The following is an 18,248-nucleotide window of genomic DNA, read 5'->3' as shown; positions in this document are numbered from 1 at the left end:
TGTAGAAGAGTCATGGAAGAGCAATTTTCAAGAAGTAAAAATGTGTTTTTGTTGGTTCATAAAATTTTCTTTCTTTGAGAGTCTTTTCTCAGAGTAGTGTAATGGTAGGGAGGCACTGATTCATGATTTTCAAGGAACCTGATAGCCCTTAAGAGAACCTTTAATAGGCTGACTTTGTAGTGAATATCTAAAAAAAGGAATAGTGTAAGAAAATTTCTTGGTATCCCGAATATCCATTTTTCTGAAAATTAGAAGGAAAAGTTCTTCCTTAGAGTCAGTTTCCCATTTACTTCTCTCACTTAATTGCTAAAAAAATTTTTGTGGTAAAAACACCTAATATACAATATGTCATTTTTACTATTTTAAGTGTACAATTCAGTAGTGTTAAATATATTCATTGTTATACAACAAATCTCCAGACCTTTTACATCTTGCAAAACAGCAAATATATCCATTAAACAACAAATTCCCTTCCTCCAACATTCTACTTGTTTCTACCCATCTGATTAGATACCTCCTATAAGTGGACTTAAACAGTATTGTTGCTACCATCTATGTTGTAGTATGTGCCTTTCTGTGGCTGAATAATTGTCCATTGCATTTGTCTATTCAGCTGTTGGCTGGACATCTGGGTTGTTTCCACGTCCTGCCTATTGTGAATAATGCTGCTATCAGCATTGAGGCTGAGATCATGCTTTCAGTTATTTTCAATATATATCCAGAAGATTGCTGCTCATATGGTAATTGTTTTTATTTTTTTAGGAACCACCATGTTGTTTTTACATAGCAGCTACACCATTTTGTATTCCCATCCAACAGTGCATAAGGGTTCCAATATTCTCACTTTAACATTGGCCAATATCTTTGATCATCTTGTTGTTTTTTTTTTTTTCTTAAATAGTAACCATAACTGTTCGTTTTGAACACTAATCATGATCAAATAAAATTTGAGTATCTAGGGGTGCACAATATGAGATATATGTGCAGCCTACAAAGGTGGAGTTTAAATTTTTCTTTTTTTTTTTTTTTTTTGGCGGGGTCATAGGTAGCAGGGATAAAACTCAGGGGAACTAGGTGTACAATGCACAGGGAGTTTCTTGCCCATTAATGAAATGCTCAAGAGACTGTACAAAGAAGATGGATAAGGTGGTGGATCTTTTCAGCTATCTTCAGTGATTCACTTACTCCCCCTCATAACTTCCTTTTTTGATTTTTTTTAAAGTTGTTGATGGACCTTTATTTATTTACACGTGGTGCTGAGAATCGAACCCAGTGCCTCACACATGCCAGGCAAGCACTGCTACCACTGCGCCAAAACCCCAGCCCCGCCTAACTTCCTTTCTGTTACAATATTTCCTTCCTGTTATATTTGAAAAATGAGCCTCCAAAAAATCAGGAAAAAAAATCCGTTTTGGAAGTTTATCTGTAATCAGTTTTCTTGTTCACATAGTCTCTAATAATAGGAAAGTCTTTATAATCTGCTTCCTCTACACAACGTATCTTAGAGAATCTCATAAACTTGAAATGGGAAATTTCTGACTCTTAGGAGCACGTAGTGGCTGAGTAACAATTTTAAACAATGTTTTTGGGACCTTTTGTATGCCAAACGTTCTCTGGTGATACAGGCAGTATAAACTCAAAATGAAATAAAACATTTCGGATTCCTTACAGTCCCATTTGTATCATAGTCCACCTGTCCAGGTCTTATTCTGTTTCCACCCTTGCCCTTCGTGTTGCAGCACTCCATTCCTGGCTCTCCTCAATTCCCATTCCTCCATCCCAGCTCCTCCGCTGTGGCAGCTCCAGAAGGCGCCTTGTGTTTGTGTAAACTTTCGCAGCCAGTCACAGGCTTTCCCATTACAGCCCCCCACCCCCGCAGTCTTCCTGGAATGCTTCCTGTTTTGCTCACCGTGGGGCCTCATCTCCTACAGCCCTCCTGGGCTCGGGTTTTTTCTTTTCCTCAGGCGGATGCCGGCTGCGCTGTCGTCGGCGCGGCCGGAAGCTGGGTCCGGGGCGCAGCCGCACTTCCGATCGCGCGCTCGGAAGACGCCACCATTGTGGTGGAATGTTGGATCGCGGGCTGGGCCCAAGTCTTTGCAGTGGGACGATATCAAAATCCAAAACACCTCTAAGGTTCCCTTTAGCCTCCTCCAGGGATTTGGGGAAAGGTTAGAGGGTGGTATTTTGGGTGACACTAGTGATAGGGGGTTGCAAGAGACTTGGCGATTCTCTTTCCCTAGTGGCGTGATGTCGCTTATTGTTACTTTTGTTTCCTCACCATAATATTTTTTTAAGGCTTATTATTAAAAGTGACTCCTCTTAAATACCTGCTTGGGGCATTAGAAGTTATGAAAAGAGCATGTGTTTAAGCGTTCGTGGCCACACCCCTGGCAATGGTTCCTCAGTATCAAAACCAATTTTGACAATAGTCATCTCAAATTCTGCACCTTCGCCACAATCCTAATTTGGAGCAATATGCTGAACGGATAATGCTTACTAGTAAAATATTGGAATGAGGGTGCCCAAGGTCTATTTTCTCTTTCCTTTCTCTGAAGCCTAAGTTAGTTTGGTTTTTACCAGTTTCTTTAATGGTACCCAGCATTAATAATTATGGTAATCACTGCTAGAAAACAAACAAAAAAAGCCTCATCTGTCTGCATGGTGTAGAAAGAAAAAAAAGGCTGCATAGTATAATGGTTAGGGACAGGCACAGAACTGTTCATCTTGGACAGGTTTCTAACCGTTGGTTTCCTCTTTTGAAAAATAATTCCTAATAGAGTTGTGATATAGACAGTTTAATTGCTAAAGGTCCACAGCTTTTTATCTAAAATTCTTGGGGATATTTTTACTTCAGAAGCATACATATTTTAATAGGAGTACGGTAATCCACAGATAACATAACTGTGAGGACTAAGGTGGTACTTAGTAATTAAGCACATTATTGCTGCAATGAAACAAAGTCCCACTGTGTGGGATAAATTTAAAACATAATTTTACATCACTTTAGGTCACTTTTTGCTACCTACTGTGGAGTTTGCATTCCTCTGCCCCACCCCAAACAGGCAACTTTCGTCTTTCAGATTTTAGAATTGTGTTTTAGAAGTATAGAGTCCTAAAACATTTGGCATATATTAAGTATAATATAAATGTTAGTTATGTACAACAACAAATTATTTCTATACTTTTACTTTTAGCTTATCTTTAAAAGAATAATCAGGGGCTGGGGATATAGCTCAGTTGGTAGTGTTTGCCTTGCAACCACAAGGCCCTGGGTTAAATCCCCCAACACCACAATAAATAAAAAATAAATAAATAAATAAATAAAAGAATAATCATGTGACTTAAAGTGTACAAGAGGGGGGCATTCCTGTGTGTTTTTCGCATGTTTCTATTTCATTTGCTTTACATTTACTCTTTTTCCAATTGTAAGAAAACAGACAAGTTCTGTGTTCAATGCTGCCTAGCCAAACAGATGACTCCTCAAAAAATAATTTTTAAGATAATGTTTATTTGAAAGATTTGAAATAGTTTTTAAAATTTTTTTGTTGTCGTTGTGACTTGTGATTTCTGCCTTGACTTGCCTCTGTTCTTAAGCACACTTAAGAATACAAAGCCCCTTGTGTACCTTCATCTTTTGCTCAGCTTTGCGACCAGTGAATCAATTCTGTAACGTCTGACTGTAGAAAATTCTTAAGTTTTAAGCCACTTAATTGCTCCTAAGATATCTTTATTCTGTAACAAATAGAAGAGCCTTCTGAATTTAGGATTATAGGGTTTATGTTCTGTGTGAATTTATAGTTATAATATGATTGGCCTGACTGGTAGTATAGCAATCTGGTATGTTTTATCCTATGACTCTTAGAAAATACATTATAGTTCTTATAGACCCTTTGATTTTCATTTTCATTTTCCACCTAATACAAATATTTACTCAAAGCCCAACAGAAAGAAGAATGTGGGCATGTCTAAAAGGAATGTATACTTTTGAAAAGATTTATCAGGTACTAGAAACATAATCTGTGAAAAGTTAAAATTTTAAGGGAAATCTTACTGTTCTTATATGTGGAAGAAAGAGATACATTGACCAAAACAACTGCATATATAAGAGACAATTTAGAAGAGTAGCATATCATTAAATTGTTTTTAAAATATTTATTCTCTGAAGAGCTACATATTCCACTTTATCCATAAACGGGTAGTCTCTTAGTTCATGAAAGCTAATCCTCCATTGAAGGAAAGCTGATTTTGGAGTTTTTATATTTTTCTCTTTTCTCCCTGTCATTTCTTTATCAATTACCTCACCACCACCACCCCTATTGGAGATTGAACCCAGGGTACTCTGAGCTATATCCCCAGCTTCTCACCCCACACTTTTCTATTTTGAGACAGAGTCTCAAATAAATTGCTGAGGCTGACCCCAAACTTGGAACCTTCCTACCTCAGCCTCCCAAATTACTGGTATTACAGGTTTGTGTCAGTATATCAATTAGCTGTAATCTCTCCATAAATATATTTATGTGAGGACTAAAGAGACCATGAAATCATTTAAGGCATACCAATATGTTTCACTAAAAACAACTTGGAATGTTAAATCAAAATTGCTATAAGTCATCTTCGTAAAGTAAGCCTTGCTTCCTTTGCATAGATTTATTTATCTTTATTGCTTCATGTTACACAAATGAATTTTTAAAGGATTATTTTGTAGTTTTTTATGGTCAGGGATGCCTTGTAGTCCACTTTCTCTTTTATTATGTTTAATCAGTGAAGTAGTTATGGTCATTTAGTACATTTTATTAATAGTCTCACAGTATTTAAAACCTTATGTTCTGCTCATTTAACAAGAATGAGTCAAGTTCAGCAATCAGTAAGGGTGAGGCTGTTTGACTTGTTACTAAAAGCCAAGGAAGTAAAGAAAGGAAGATGAGATGACTTAGATAGTTTTACTTTTTTTTATTTTAATACTTAATACAGGTAGATTAATTTTTCAATTATCACTTATCAGCTTAGCTTTAAAATGAGATTACATTTAGTTATACTATTAGAATAACTTCCTGGTGGTGGGTATACATATGTGTGTGATATGAAATTGACTGCAGCAACCAAAACCCAAATAATGTAGCTTAAACATAAAATGTTTTATTTCTCTCTCAACTAAGAAAAGTTGTCTGTGTCAGTATGATGGGGGACTTCATTGGGGACTTTGTAATTCGATGTTCTGCCATCTTCCACAGATGGTCTAAGATTATGGTCTAAGTATGCTGCTTCACTTTTCACCCTCATGTTCCAAACAGGAAAAAGGGAGGAAACACTCCCTCTAAAGGCATAACCTAGAATTGACAAGCATCACTTCTGCCCACAGCATAGGCCAGAAGTTAGTAATGTAGTCCTAATTAGCAAGGATGTTTAGGAAATTAATGCACCCAGTTGAAATTTATTCCTATGTAAAATGGGAAGAATAGATGCTGAGGAAAATGAGCAGTTCTGCTGAGGAGTGTAATATTAAGTGTAGTGTTTCATCAATTGTGGATACTCACCACCACCAACAAAAAAGCCTCACTTCCATTATATAGTCATTGGGATACCAGTCTTGGACATCCCTAAAAAAATATTTTCTTCTTTTTTTTCCACCTGTGAAGAAAAAAGAAGAAATCTCGGGAGGGGAAGGGGTATGGGGAAAGGAATGATAGTAGAGTGAAACAGACATTATTACCTCATGTACATCTGTGACTACATGACTGATGTGATCCTGCAATATGTATAATCTGAAAAATGAGAGATTACAGTCCATTCATAATCAACCAAACTATAAATGTATTCTACTGTCATGTACAACTAATTAGAACAAATAAAATTTTTAAATTTTTTAAAATACATAATATTATAAATCAGAAATAAAATTTTAAAAAGAGAGACTTCCTAATTCTTAATTTAGGAAAGACTTCATAAGAGTACATAATTATTTTAAAATGTAAAATGGGCTTGGGTTGAAGCTCAATGGTAGAGCATATGACTACCATGTTTGACCTGGATTTGATCACCAGCACTGCAAGACAGACAAACCCCACCTCCATCAACAACAAAAGTAAAATATAAGTTTAAAAAAAAATTCAGTAGAGAATGGAAGAAAGAAGTTTTCAATCCAACTCTCATTGAAATACATAATTTAGAATTTTATTGTGTCAGTATACATAATTGCATCTGTCATGTTTTTTACTTATTTCTATATCACCAGTAGATTTACTCATTTCCACAAAATGCTGTATGATATTTGAGGGGGGGAGTTTAAAGCAATGCTGTTAATATAACTATCACATACTTCATTTGTAATTACATTTCTTTTGCTAGATGATGGAGTATAGAAAGTTCTTTGAATATAAACGGGAGATTTCTAAAGCATTTTAGTCTACTTTTCCCTTTTTCTGTAGCAATCTATAATTTAACTTTTCTGTGTTCCTAGATTTTCTCTGTTAGAAGTAATAGGACTCCAACACGAAAAGTAAACAAATTATTGAGATAATTTGCAAATACAGTGACCACTGTTCATAACGAATCATAGAAAATATAAAACTAGATGTGGTTTCTAGTTCTATACAATGTTTGTATAGTTCTTTTCTATTAATTGGAAAATTGGAATTTAACTTACTGTGTATGTTAGTTAAGCATTAGAGTAACCCTGTGTGTTATGATTGGATGAGATGTTCCCCAAAAGCTCCTGTGTTGATGAAGGAATGTTCAGAGGTTAAATGATTAGAGAGCTGTAACCTAATCAACTCATCCTCCTTTAAGTGGACTAATTGGGTGGTATATAAGCAGGTGAGACGTGGCTGGAGGAGGTAGGTCACTGTGGGTGTGTCCTACAAGGGTTTACCTTCCCTGCCATTCTCTGCTTTCTGGCCACTATGAAGTGAGCAACGTACTCTGCCATGCCCTTCTGCCATGATGTTCTGCTTCATTTGGGCCCAGATCAATGAACTTGGCCAACTATGAACTAAACCTATGAGACCATGAGCCCAGAATAAACTTTTCCTCCTCTATGGAGATCTTACTGGGTATTCTGGTCACAGGGATATTAAGCTGACTAACATACTGCATTTGGTATTTTTCACATGCCTTGCAACATTTAGCATGTATGAAGTCCTCTTATGCACATTTTTGGTTGTACAGCGTAACCAAGGTAGAAGACACTTAGAAGCTTGCAAAATGACATGTTTCCAGTATTTGCCTTGTACCCTTCTTTACATTAGCTTGAGGATCAGCTCTCCCATTTGTTTTCAGTACTAGTCTTAAAACCATTCTTCTGATTTTGTCCCCTTTTGACTGTGTTGCCTCTCAAATTGAAGTCATGGTGTCTTTTTAAAAATCAAATACTGTAGACGTTTCAGTGCACCCAAAGGAGAAGAAGGTAGCTCTAGACATTTGTATGAACTTGAAAAAGAATCTAGAGGGCAGTGGGTAGAAATGTGTGTGATGGGTGAGTCCTTGGATTCATGAGTCAGATCTTGTTCAAGGTTCTAATCTTGGTTCTGTCACTTTCTTAGTTTGGGTACCTTGAACAGGTTACTTTCTGAAACTGTTTCCTCATCTGCAAAATGGGAACAGAAATAGAATCTAATTTACCTTGTTTGAGTTAGAATTAAATGAATCATGTAATAAAATGCTTGGTAGTATTTTTCAACTCTATATACTGTTCATTTCTTCTCCATATTTGCTTTATCAAAGAATGAAGACTATGCCCCTGGGGTGTTTATTTTGTCAGCTATCTTGGCTAGCTTGTCTGCTCAGCCCCTGAGACTTAGAAATTTGGAGGTTTTGTGCATTTCATTTTATTGCTGAATTTAGAATTATAGGAAATTTCTGCAAGGGTGAACAGTGAGGGCAGTGCTAACCCCACTTTACGAGGCTTTTTTTTGAACAGTTTGCCATTATGATGTGTATTACTTAAATGCTTCATGAATCTAGTTAGGAATGAAAGAAAAGAGAATGGAAAATAGAAAACAAAAAACTTTCAGTGCTCTTAAATGTGATTTTTTTTTTTTTTAATTTAAACACAAGGAAACAACATGACCTTCCTTTTCTGCCTTAGTCTCCCTTATTCTGATATCTTAAAGCAAATTCAATGTCCCCTTCTCCCCTTCAGCTCTCAGTTTTCAGAGTGGGTCTTCTTCCCACCTCCTCCTTTCACATGGAGACTGAAGCAAGTTCTGTCACCTCTACCTCACACAAGGAAAAATGGGCCTCAAGATGATAGACTGGAGGAGCATCACTGCTCCAATGATACTTGAGGCCAGATCCTAGAGTTTCTGTTTCTCTGGGCTTTTAGACATTTTGTCTTTGAGAGAGTATTTTTCCATTGTTTTAGAAAGGATTCCTTCAATGCCCAATTGCACAGTTTTATAGGTAGGATTTGGTTTCAACAGAAAATCATGAAAAATTACAATTTACTTTTAGTTACACTTCAAGTCAACTACGATGTCCTGTTTAGAAACAGGGCTCCAACCCTTTTTAAACAATAGTTTATCTTTCTTTTAAACAAGTGGAGGTGTTACTGGGGAACACAGATGGAATACAGGTTGCCATATCAAAATAAAATAATACATGGTTTCCTTCTTCCAAATAATTTGCCTCTTAAAACAAAGGAATGGGAGAATGATGGATGAAAATCTAGATTGCCACATCTAGACAGTTTTAAAGGAGCACAGTGACTAGCCAGCATTTTAATATTTGTTTAAAAGTAGACTGACTGCCTTAAAAGCCCTGGAGGTAGAATATGTAATCACTTGCATGCTAGTTCCCAAGAATTAATAATTAAACAATTCAGCATGAAATAGTCTTGTGGATGGACTTCTTTGGGCTTGGTATTTGGGGTAGACTTACTTTCAGTCTGATAGAAACACTGGATGGTCTTAATGTCATCTCTGCTTTTACTCTTCATATCCAGAACTGGACTTTGAGAAGGAAGGAGGGTGGGACAAACACCATGGAAGTTCATGTCTGTTAAGGGTCTGGAGGTATGAGCAGAACATCATACATGTGCACACCTTTATTTTTGACTGGGAGCTCTGGAGTTGTGAGCATATGTCATGACACTTGAAGAGGTAAAAGTTGTCACATAAAATAATGCATAATATTTTCGGAATGGCATGACTATGAAAAAACTAGAATTTTAACAGCTGGCACAGTCTTTAATGACAACACAGATAAATGTAGCAATTAATTTATTTGTTTGTTTGTTTTTGGCATAATTGTTTATTTCTAAGTTTGTGAAAATGTCCTTAATTTGTTGATGTAGGAAACAAGTTTCAACTGATTGCTATGCAAAAGAACAGAAGAAAATCTGCTTTGCAATTAAATTTGTAGTTCAATTGCATACAGGCAACCTGCCATATATGAAAAAATTACTAACTGAACTACAGGTATTAAATACTGAAAAAATTAACAGTTTATTATAATTTATTTTATGTAACAATCTAGGAAGTTCACAGCCATCAGCAGTTCCAGTGCAATTTCAGGTGCAGTTGGGAATTTGGGAATCTCAGTGGAGCTGTTAGTGTAGCGAACCTTGTAGGTAAAATACATGCATACTTTTGATAGCACGTGTGAAGGAATCTCTCTAAAATTGACCTCATTGGTTTCATTTTCGGCAAACCGACCTGGGCCACTCAACATGGGTTTTATTGTTCCTGATGTTAGTGCATGCTCTCTTTTTACAATAAATTCATGACCATCAGAGGATATTAATTTGACATACACGGCATCAGGGCCTTCACAGCCACCATAGGTTTTCTCTTCTCCATCCATTACATTCTTATAAATTCTACTTTGGTTTCTCAAGAACGATAGTAGTTTCTCGTCAGCCCTGCAGCTACCGCAGAGTCCCCTCGTACCGCCACAGCCCCTACTCCAGGGCCACCCCCCCCACCCCAGCTGCCTGCCCCTTATTTGTTTGGTTTTATTTGGTTTCCCATTGCCTGGAAGCATATCTTAATAGTAAAAAAAAAAAAGGGGGGGGTGCTGCTTTAAATGCCCTGGAGGTAGACTATTTGCATGCCCTTCTCCCACCCCCTCTCCCCCCCACACACACACAAAAAAAGAGTTTCCATCCTGGGGTCTTGCACAGACCCTGGGTACCACAGCAGAGCAATCTTTTCTTTTTCATATGATTTTACATTTGAGGAATAGAGGTAGCATTTCACATTTGAGGAACACAGGTTCCTTGGGTCTGTAGATTCACACCTAGTATCCCCATGCCCTTAGACTCAGAAGATTTCTATTTTAATACTTCCCCAAGAGAAAGATCTTTAAAATATGTCCTGTCCTTGACTGCTCCTTTTGTAATAAACTTCATGTATAAAATGATGTTTATCAGGAATTACTTCAGCTGTTGACAACAGGTCTGTACTCACATGGGGCTTTCTGATTAGACAGGACTGAGCTGTCTTTCATTATTTAGTGGATGTTTTGATATAGGTCATGTGAAGATTGTCTGTCAAGCAAAGCCAGAATGTTTTGTACAGGAACTGAGTTGAGATTTTGATAAAGATTATTATCTTTCAAACAGTTTTCTCTTTGGAATACCTCACACTATTTCAGGCTCTAAAAGTGTGAATAAGGCTAGTGTCTTTCTCAGGGAAAACTGCCATCTTACTGATGTTTCCCAGCAGGAAACAGTCTGTTGGTGATGGATACGCTGCTAAGAATGGAGAACAAGTGAGAAACTGGAGATATTTGCACAGGCTTTGGAGGCGTATTTTATTTATGTAGACATTGAGCCCATTTGTTTTTTAAAATCCAATTGCTAATTGTACAAACCTTTCTCATCTTCTAAAGAATGGTGAACAAGTCAGCAATAGTAGTGTTATTCCAGGAATTGTCATAATCCTGGAACCACCATATAATGGTTCACTCTGTTTCTTTTTCCATTGTTAGTCAGAGTATTTCAAGCATGCTCAGAAAGATGTCATTTCCATAAATGGCAGTTTTTAGGGAAATGGCAGATAAACATCATTAGTACTAGAACATAGGACTCAAAATTCTTTGTCAAATGTTTTTCCTCCATATTACTCTATCTTTCTCTTTTGCAAGATGCTGCCACATTTCTAAGAACAGTATAGGATGTAATGCACAAACTTAAATAAGAGGCAGGCAGTAATCAGAAGTGCATTTTACATCATTAGTGTTTAGTTATAAAAAATATGTGTATTCTTGAGGACAGTTGGTGGTGACCAGAAACCAGGGCCCCTGAAGTCCAGGCTGTGAGAGAACTGGAAGGAATGAACAACTCATGTTTGATGCACATAGATGATTGTACTATGTGTTACCAGTTACAGAGAGGGCATCAAAATTGTAGTAAACAAAATATGCTAGATGTGATGGGGAGGAAAGGTAGAGAATCACTAGGTGGGAGTTAGGTATTCCTTGCTGGCATTTTATCCATACACTAGATGTACTTGATCATCATAACTGTATTAATCACTTCCCTACCTCCACCTACTCCACGATTAAAAAAAAAAAAATACTGTTAGTACATAGGAATGATCCTTTGTTTGTAATTCCTCTACTTCTGCCATCTTTGACCTCTATGGTGATAGCCCAGGTGGAGAAGAGTATAAGTGGTCCTTAAGTCTCAAGTTCCTGCCAACCACTGAGTTGTTCATAGGTGTTGTGTACTACACAGCATATACCAGGACAGCTAGCTTTAACATATAACCATTTACATGTCAGAATTAGGGAGGCTGACTCAGAATTTATGTTGTATGAGATATGTTGTCTAAAAATGACCTTTTCTTGTTTACTAGTTGTTTTCTAATCACAACTTCAAAATCTTTTCCAAAGTTTCCCTTCTTAGAATGTCAGCATATCCTTTCCTTGAAGAGTAAATTGTGATTTACTGTTCTTTACAGACATTTTAAACTGCCTTGAAGTATGGTTGCTTAGTACTAATGTCTTCCTTTCCCTGTAAGTTCCCAAGAATAAGATATTAAACTTTATTAGTAACCTTTTGGTCTTCATTTTGAATAACCATTGTATATTCCCCCATGATCCTCTTGCACATTAAAGTTCAGTCAACTACTCGTATATAATCTTGCTAGCATGCCATAGAGGACCCGGCATAGAAATACAGAATCTCAGGCCCCAGTAGATGTATTGAAGCTAATGTCAGTTAATAAAATTCTATATGATAATTGCACAGTCAAGTTTGAACAAATAGTCTTACAAGTGGTAAGCTTTCATTAATTAATCATTTCCTCTTGGTTTGTGAATCAGCTACTCAGATATTCTACTTTTCTTTAAAAGAAAAAACAATTCAGTTTAGCTTCTTAGAAATTTAGGGAGTGTCTCAGAAGAATTTTTTTTTTTTTTTTTTTGGCAGTACTGGGGATCGAACCCAGGGCCTTGTGTTTGCAAGGCAAGCACTCTACCAACTGAGCTATCTCCCCAGCCCCAGAATTAATTCTTTAATTGCATTGTTTTCAGTAAAGAAAAATAATGGAAGTTCATGGTATCACTAGTTTAATTTCAGATTTTGCGATTTCCTCCTATGCAGAAGTACCTCATAAATTGTAAACCTGTTTCTCATCTGAAAAGATCTGATTCTTTTCTGCCTATACAAGATTTTCTCTTCACTTGACTCCAAGATACCTCTTCCAGAATGAAGCAATGTCTCCCTTATAGGCCCAGTGACACTTGGCAGTAAGGAGTTTTCCAGGGCCACAACTTAATCTTAGTGGGAGTAGGTATCAATGAATGTTGTTTATACATTCTTTTAAAACTAGAAACCCTTCCTGAATATTTGGTTATGTGTTATATCAGTGTTTTCCCAAATATGCCAGATTAAGAAAACCATCCTTGTTGCTTGTTAAAAAGTTTGACTCCTTAGCGAGTCTCTAAGCAACTTAGTGAGATCCTGTCTCAAAATAAAAAGGGCTGGGGATGTGACTCAGTGGTTGGCACCCCTGGGTTCAATCCCTGGTAACAACCCCCTAACCCCCCCAAAAAAAGAAATTTTAGATTCCTAAGCTTCATCCCCAAATCTGCTGAATCAGAATTTCTGGGTTAGAGTCCCAGCCATCTGCATTTTAGCAGACATCTTGTGGTTATGTTATCTTTCCTCTGGAAGATTACTTTTCTAATTCTTTTCTTCTTTCTTTTCTTGACCTCACCATATTTTCTTCTACATATATAACCCCAAGTCCCAATAGTAGTAAAGAGGCAACTTAGGATTGTTAGTCAACTATTGAAAAATGGAAATGTGTACAACTAGTGTTACCTGTCCACAACTTAAAGATACTTGATTTATTTCATGCTTTTTTTTTGTTTTGTCTCTTTGAAGGTGGCAAATGTTAATGTCCATTCTGCATGTCAAGAAAATAAGATCTAAGATAAATAGTGAAACATGGAATACATGAGGGTGTTTTTGTTTGGGGGATCATCAGGAGGAATTGTGTATGTGATTTTACAACTCTTATTCCACAACTCCTTTTGTTCACATTTAAATCTTTAGTATGCTTTAACCACAGAGGTAAATTATTATTGTTTTTATTTAGAGAATCATGCTTCCTTTTTCTTGTAATTAAATAGCACATATGCCATTCTTTCTGCACTTAACAGAAGGTAGCTGACTCTTAGAAACAAATATATTGACAACCAGTTAAGGATGAGATTAATCCTTGTGTCTTGGGCATAAGACAAAAAGAGGAATTATCAAATACTTTAGGGTAGTATTGTCTTACATATCACTGAATCTATAATTCACGTATATAAATTCATGATTAGTGTATCATCTGTAAATGTCAGATGCATAAGAAACTTAGATACCTAAAATTAGGTCCCTAATCCAAAGTTATAATATTATGTGAATAAGATACATTTCCTGATCTCAAGGAATTTATAATTTAATTGGAAAGGAGTTAACTAAAGCCTGTAAAGCAATTAAAGAACAGGATTAAATCATGACTGATTCACTCATTCAGTGCAGTGAGATTCAGAAGAGAAAAAGGGAAAGAAGTAGAACGATGGGACGAAGCTTCCTTGGAGAAGTATAGTTTAATTTGGGTTTGTAAATGGAGAATAAAGCCTTCCTTGGAAGCAAAAATTAACTATTAAAAAATCTTTTATTCCAAAGGTGCATTGTTACCAAGTACCAGTAGAGCCCAGGGAAGTGATGGTGCATGGAATAGTCAAAAGCCAAAGCCTTAGAAATTTTATTTTGATGTAGTTATAAGAAATTGATGCATGCTAGCAGTGCTGATTATGAGACTAGAAAAACAGCAATTTTGTTTGTTTCTTAGTGTATTTCTAAAGCAAGATGTACGTCTTTGTGTATTTATCTGATGTTCTTTTTTTTAATGTCTCGTCATCAAAGATGACATTGCAAATAAAATTGAAAAATTTTGATGGTCATACTCTGCAGATTAAGTTATTTGGGCAAAACATGATGCTTGTGCTAACCTTAAAGGGTCATCTGAAGGTTATGGGTCATTTGTCCAAGCTCTGCTTATATTCGAACAGTATGGAAAGGTAGAGCTATTAAAGATTTTTTGTTTGTGATACTGGGGATTGAACCCAGGTGCAGTTTACCACTGATCTACATATTTTATCTGATCCCTTTATTTTAAGACAGGGTCTTGCTGAGTTGCTGAGACTGATCTCAAAATTTTCAATCCTCCTGCCTCAACCTCTTTGCTGGGATTATAGGTGTACACCATCACAACTAGCAAGGTTTAAGGTCAGGGATCCATTTTCATCTACCATAGTACCCTGATATAATTTTGGTTGGGGGCGGGGAGAGAGTATTGTATGTGGTTTATGGTGTTAACCACACTAAAACAATTTTTTGAAAAATCATGGGTATTTGTAGTTTAATATCTACATATGTGGTCTTTCAGATTTCTGATGAAATTTTTAAAATTCTATTTGATTTATATTATTTGGAAATTCTTCCACTAAGATCCAAATAAATCACAGTAACTTAGATGTCGCCATTTGGAAGAGTGATTAAGAAGCTTTGGCACAGTGAAAATGCATGTCTGGGATGTTGGTTGTGTCTTTATTTGGTCATATTAAAACACAAACTCTTTGGCACTGTGAGAATTGTTTTGCCCGCACATATCTTAGTCCGTGTTCTGGCCAGAGCTGAGCTGGCACATGGGGTTCCAGAGATTACTGACAGGCCAGGTCATGTTCGCTCTGAAAGATCCCTCACATGCCCCCAGGTCCCAACAATTCCGAGAATTCTTTCTTATATGGAAAAGTAGTTTTGGTAATTGCCTAAATGATTTGAAATTCACAAAATGAAGAATATTGACCTGGTTTGTATAAAACACACTGTTTTCTTTTTATTCTTTACAAATGTATTATATTACAAATACATATTCACATTAAACCTTAAAATGGAAGTCCAAGGTCCTGGAAGGTGGTGGTATGAATAAGCCGTATTGTATATACAGTGTGTTCTATGGTCATTTTGTTTTGTTTGTTTGTTTTCTTTAATAGCTATTAAAGCAGTATGTTATTATGGGTAACTATTCAAAATGCCTTTAGCTGGCTAAGTGAAACCCTGAATTTTAGAATTTGGGTAATTTGTTTCTGTAATATTCTTTCTGTTTCTGTCAACAGAAACTGCTACCAGATAGCAATTAAAGGTGGTCATATTTATTTTTTTATTTTTATTTTTATTTTTTCTGAATGATGGAAATTTATTTCTAGAGTTTAGAAGTCTGAGATAGGTGTGCAGCATGACCAGGTTCTGGTAGAGGCCCACATCTTGGTTTGCAGATGGCCACTTTCTTGCTGTGTCCTCATGGGGTGGGAGCAGAAGAGGGATGACAAGCTACCAAAAGATTCATTCTTCAGTTTACTACTTTCTTTCCTCCCTCTCCTTCTCCCAAACCTTTCTTCCTGACCCAAAAGAAATATTGGGGGTGAGGTATTGCTAACAAAACATTTTGGAAGCATTTACTTCTTTCTTTTTTGCTTGAGGAATATTGTGTGTGTGTATGTGTGTGTGTGTGTGTGTGTGTGAGAGAGAGAGAGAGAGAGAGAGAGAGAAAGAAGAAGAAAGAGAAAGAGAGGGGGAGGGGGAGGGGAATCAATATATATAAAACATTATTATTCCCTGACCAAGTTTAAATATTGCTTTCAACCACCCCTAAGAGCTTTCATTTGGACTACTAACATGGAAAAGACTGCAAAATTAGAGAAACTGGACTTAGGGTCTTTTACTATCCAAAATGCTCAAGCACAATCTGGCTGTAGTTAATATCTGTTAGAGATAGTGTAGAGGAGATTTCAGCATTGATTGGAAACTATTACTTTGGGGATTACTTCCAACTTTAAGATTTTATGATTTTCAACAGAATATTGAATCTTAATATGAGTCTTAAGTTTTGCCTCCTCCCTCTCACTTAACACTCTGGTCATATTTATTTAACAAAAACTTGTATAGTGCTTTACTCTGTGCCAGGCAATTTGTGTGTGTGTGTGTGTGTGTGTGTGTGTGTGTGTGTGTGTGTGTGTTACTGGACCAGACTACCTCTGAGCTACATTCTCAGCCCTTTTTTTTATTTTTATTTTGAGACAAGGTCTTGCTAAATTACCTAGGCTTTGCTCAAACTTGAAATCCTCCTGCCTCAGCCTGGAATTACAGATGTGTGCCACCATGCTCGACTGCCAGACAGTTTTCTAAATGCTTTATAAATTTTCATTGTTTAATCCTCTTGACTTATTTTTCCCATTTTGTAGATGAGGAAATCGAGATCTTAATTAGTTAATATCTTGTCTAAGATTGCTCAACTAATAGATGTTGGAGCTGGAATCCAAATCCAGCAAACTGGCCTCAGAGTTTGTGTGCTTATGCACTATATATACTCTTAAGTAATGCTTTCACAGAGGACACTTGGACAGTACATGCAAGTGTCTGAAGAATTGACTGCAAATCAGTAGCTTTGGAGCACATTTACCTTGTTTTACACTGGAAACTGTGTGCTAAATTCTTTAAGTTTGTGGCCTAAGGTATCATTTTGTTTGAATTATTGCACAAATCTTAAATAAAAATCACAACTTAATAATTATACTTAAATGAATATATAATGAAAAGTGAGTTAAGGGGTTCTCAGTGGCAAGATTGGAGTCCTGCGACCCCAGTATACTTTTAACAAAAACTTTCTTTCAGTATACCTTTGTAATCAGAGTGGAACCTAGAAATAACTCTTTCGCACTTTTATTTTAAGCATAAGGAAACTGAGACCCAGAGAGAAATTAGTACCAATGCCCTCAACAGCTTTTTTCCACCCATGTTTTTTATTGATGCATCATAGTTTTACATAATGGTGGGATTCATTGCTACATATTCTGAGCTGCTTGTTTTAAAGTAGAAGTATGGTTTACACTATTGGCTTATTTTAATGGTCTTTCTCCATTATAGTTATTGAAAAGTTACACAGTACTAGGGAACCCAGATTCAGGGTTTCAGCAAACTTTAAACAAGTATTTTAGATTTGAAAGCACATATTAAGCACATTAACCTAGGTTATTTCTCAATCTTAAACCTTACCATTTACCCCCCATTTGTGATAAATCTTTTATTGTTCCCAGCATACACATGCATTCCTACTTGTAAGTCATCAAATCTTATTCAATCTGTATCACTTTGCATAATTTCTATATATAAGAAATAACAGAAACTTAATATTGACTTGATCCAAGTGATAAGTAAATGGTTAATAGAATTAATTATAGGTGGTTATCAGATTGAACAAGTATGTCTTCAATGGAGGGTAGTTTCTGTAATAGCCTGGGGTATACAAATTGTGGCCTAAATATTTTGAATATTTTCTGAAATTGGAAATTCTTACAATTGGAAAAACTAGGAGGTGATCTAAACTTCAAAAATAGAAGTTTGCTCTTTTTCTGGAAGTACTCAAACACTGAGCTAAGTGCTTGAAGTAAACTAGTTTGTGAATTAAAGAAAGCAGCTGACTTAAAAGAAGATGTATTATAAAATTTGCATTTTGGCCTTATGGCATTTTTAATGCAAACAAATATTTGTTGAATGAATTTTCCTGTAAGAATTCATTTAGGAAAGAGAATAGATTCTTAGTAATGAACTCACCAGAGCACTGTTACTACAAAATGTAGCCTGCATATATGTTTGCTCTGTGAACTTCCTTGTGCTTGACCTTCTTAAGTCTTTTTCCTGATACAATTCAAAATATTTTAAATTTATATTTTTGTTCTTTTGTTTTCTGTGT

General features: G+C 36.1%; 2 protein-coding genes across 9 annotated transcripts in view; one reads left to right on the top strand and one right to left on the bottom strand.

Annotated features, from left to right (window-relative positions):
- Nucleotides 1–18,248, top strand: part of Rbpms (RNA binding protein, mRNA processing factor) — a 167,115-nt gene that overhangs the window by 42,786 nt on the left and 106,081 nt on the right. The gene's annotated exons all lie outside the window — the stretch shown is intronic.
- On the bottom strand, nt 9,451–9,851 carry LOC124982139 (elongin-C-like). Its single transcript, XM_047548393.1, has one exon. It carries the CDS (start codon nt 9,796–9,798, stop codon nt 9,451–9,453), a length of 348 nt encoding a protein of 115 aa, XP_047404349.1. The 5' UTR covers nt 9,799–9,851.

The sequence above is a fragment of the Sciurus carolinensis genome, chromosome 4 (genome assembly GCF_902686445.1).
Source record: "Sciurus carolinensis chromosome 4, mSciCar1.2, whole genome shotgun sequence".
Taxonomy (NCBI): domain Eukaryota; kingdom Metazoa; phylum Chordata; class Mammalia; order Rodentia; family Sciuridae; genus Sciurus; species Sciurus carolinensis.
This window is presented reverse-complemented; position numbering and strand designations above follow the sequence as displayed.

Bases quoted from the DNA above. Each gene is read 5' to 3' on its own strand.
- LOC124982139 (XM_047548393.1), bottom strand. From the start codon at position 9,798: ATGGATGGAGAAGAGAAAACCTATGGTGGCTGTGAAGGCCCTGATGCC.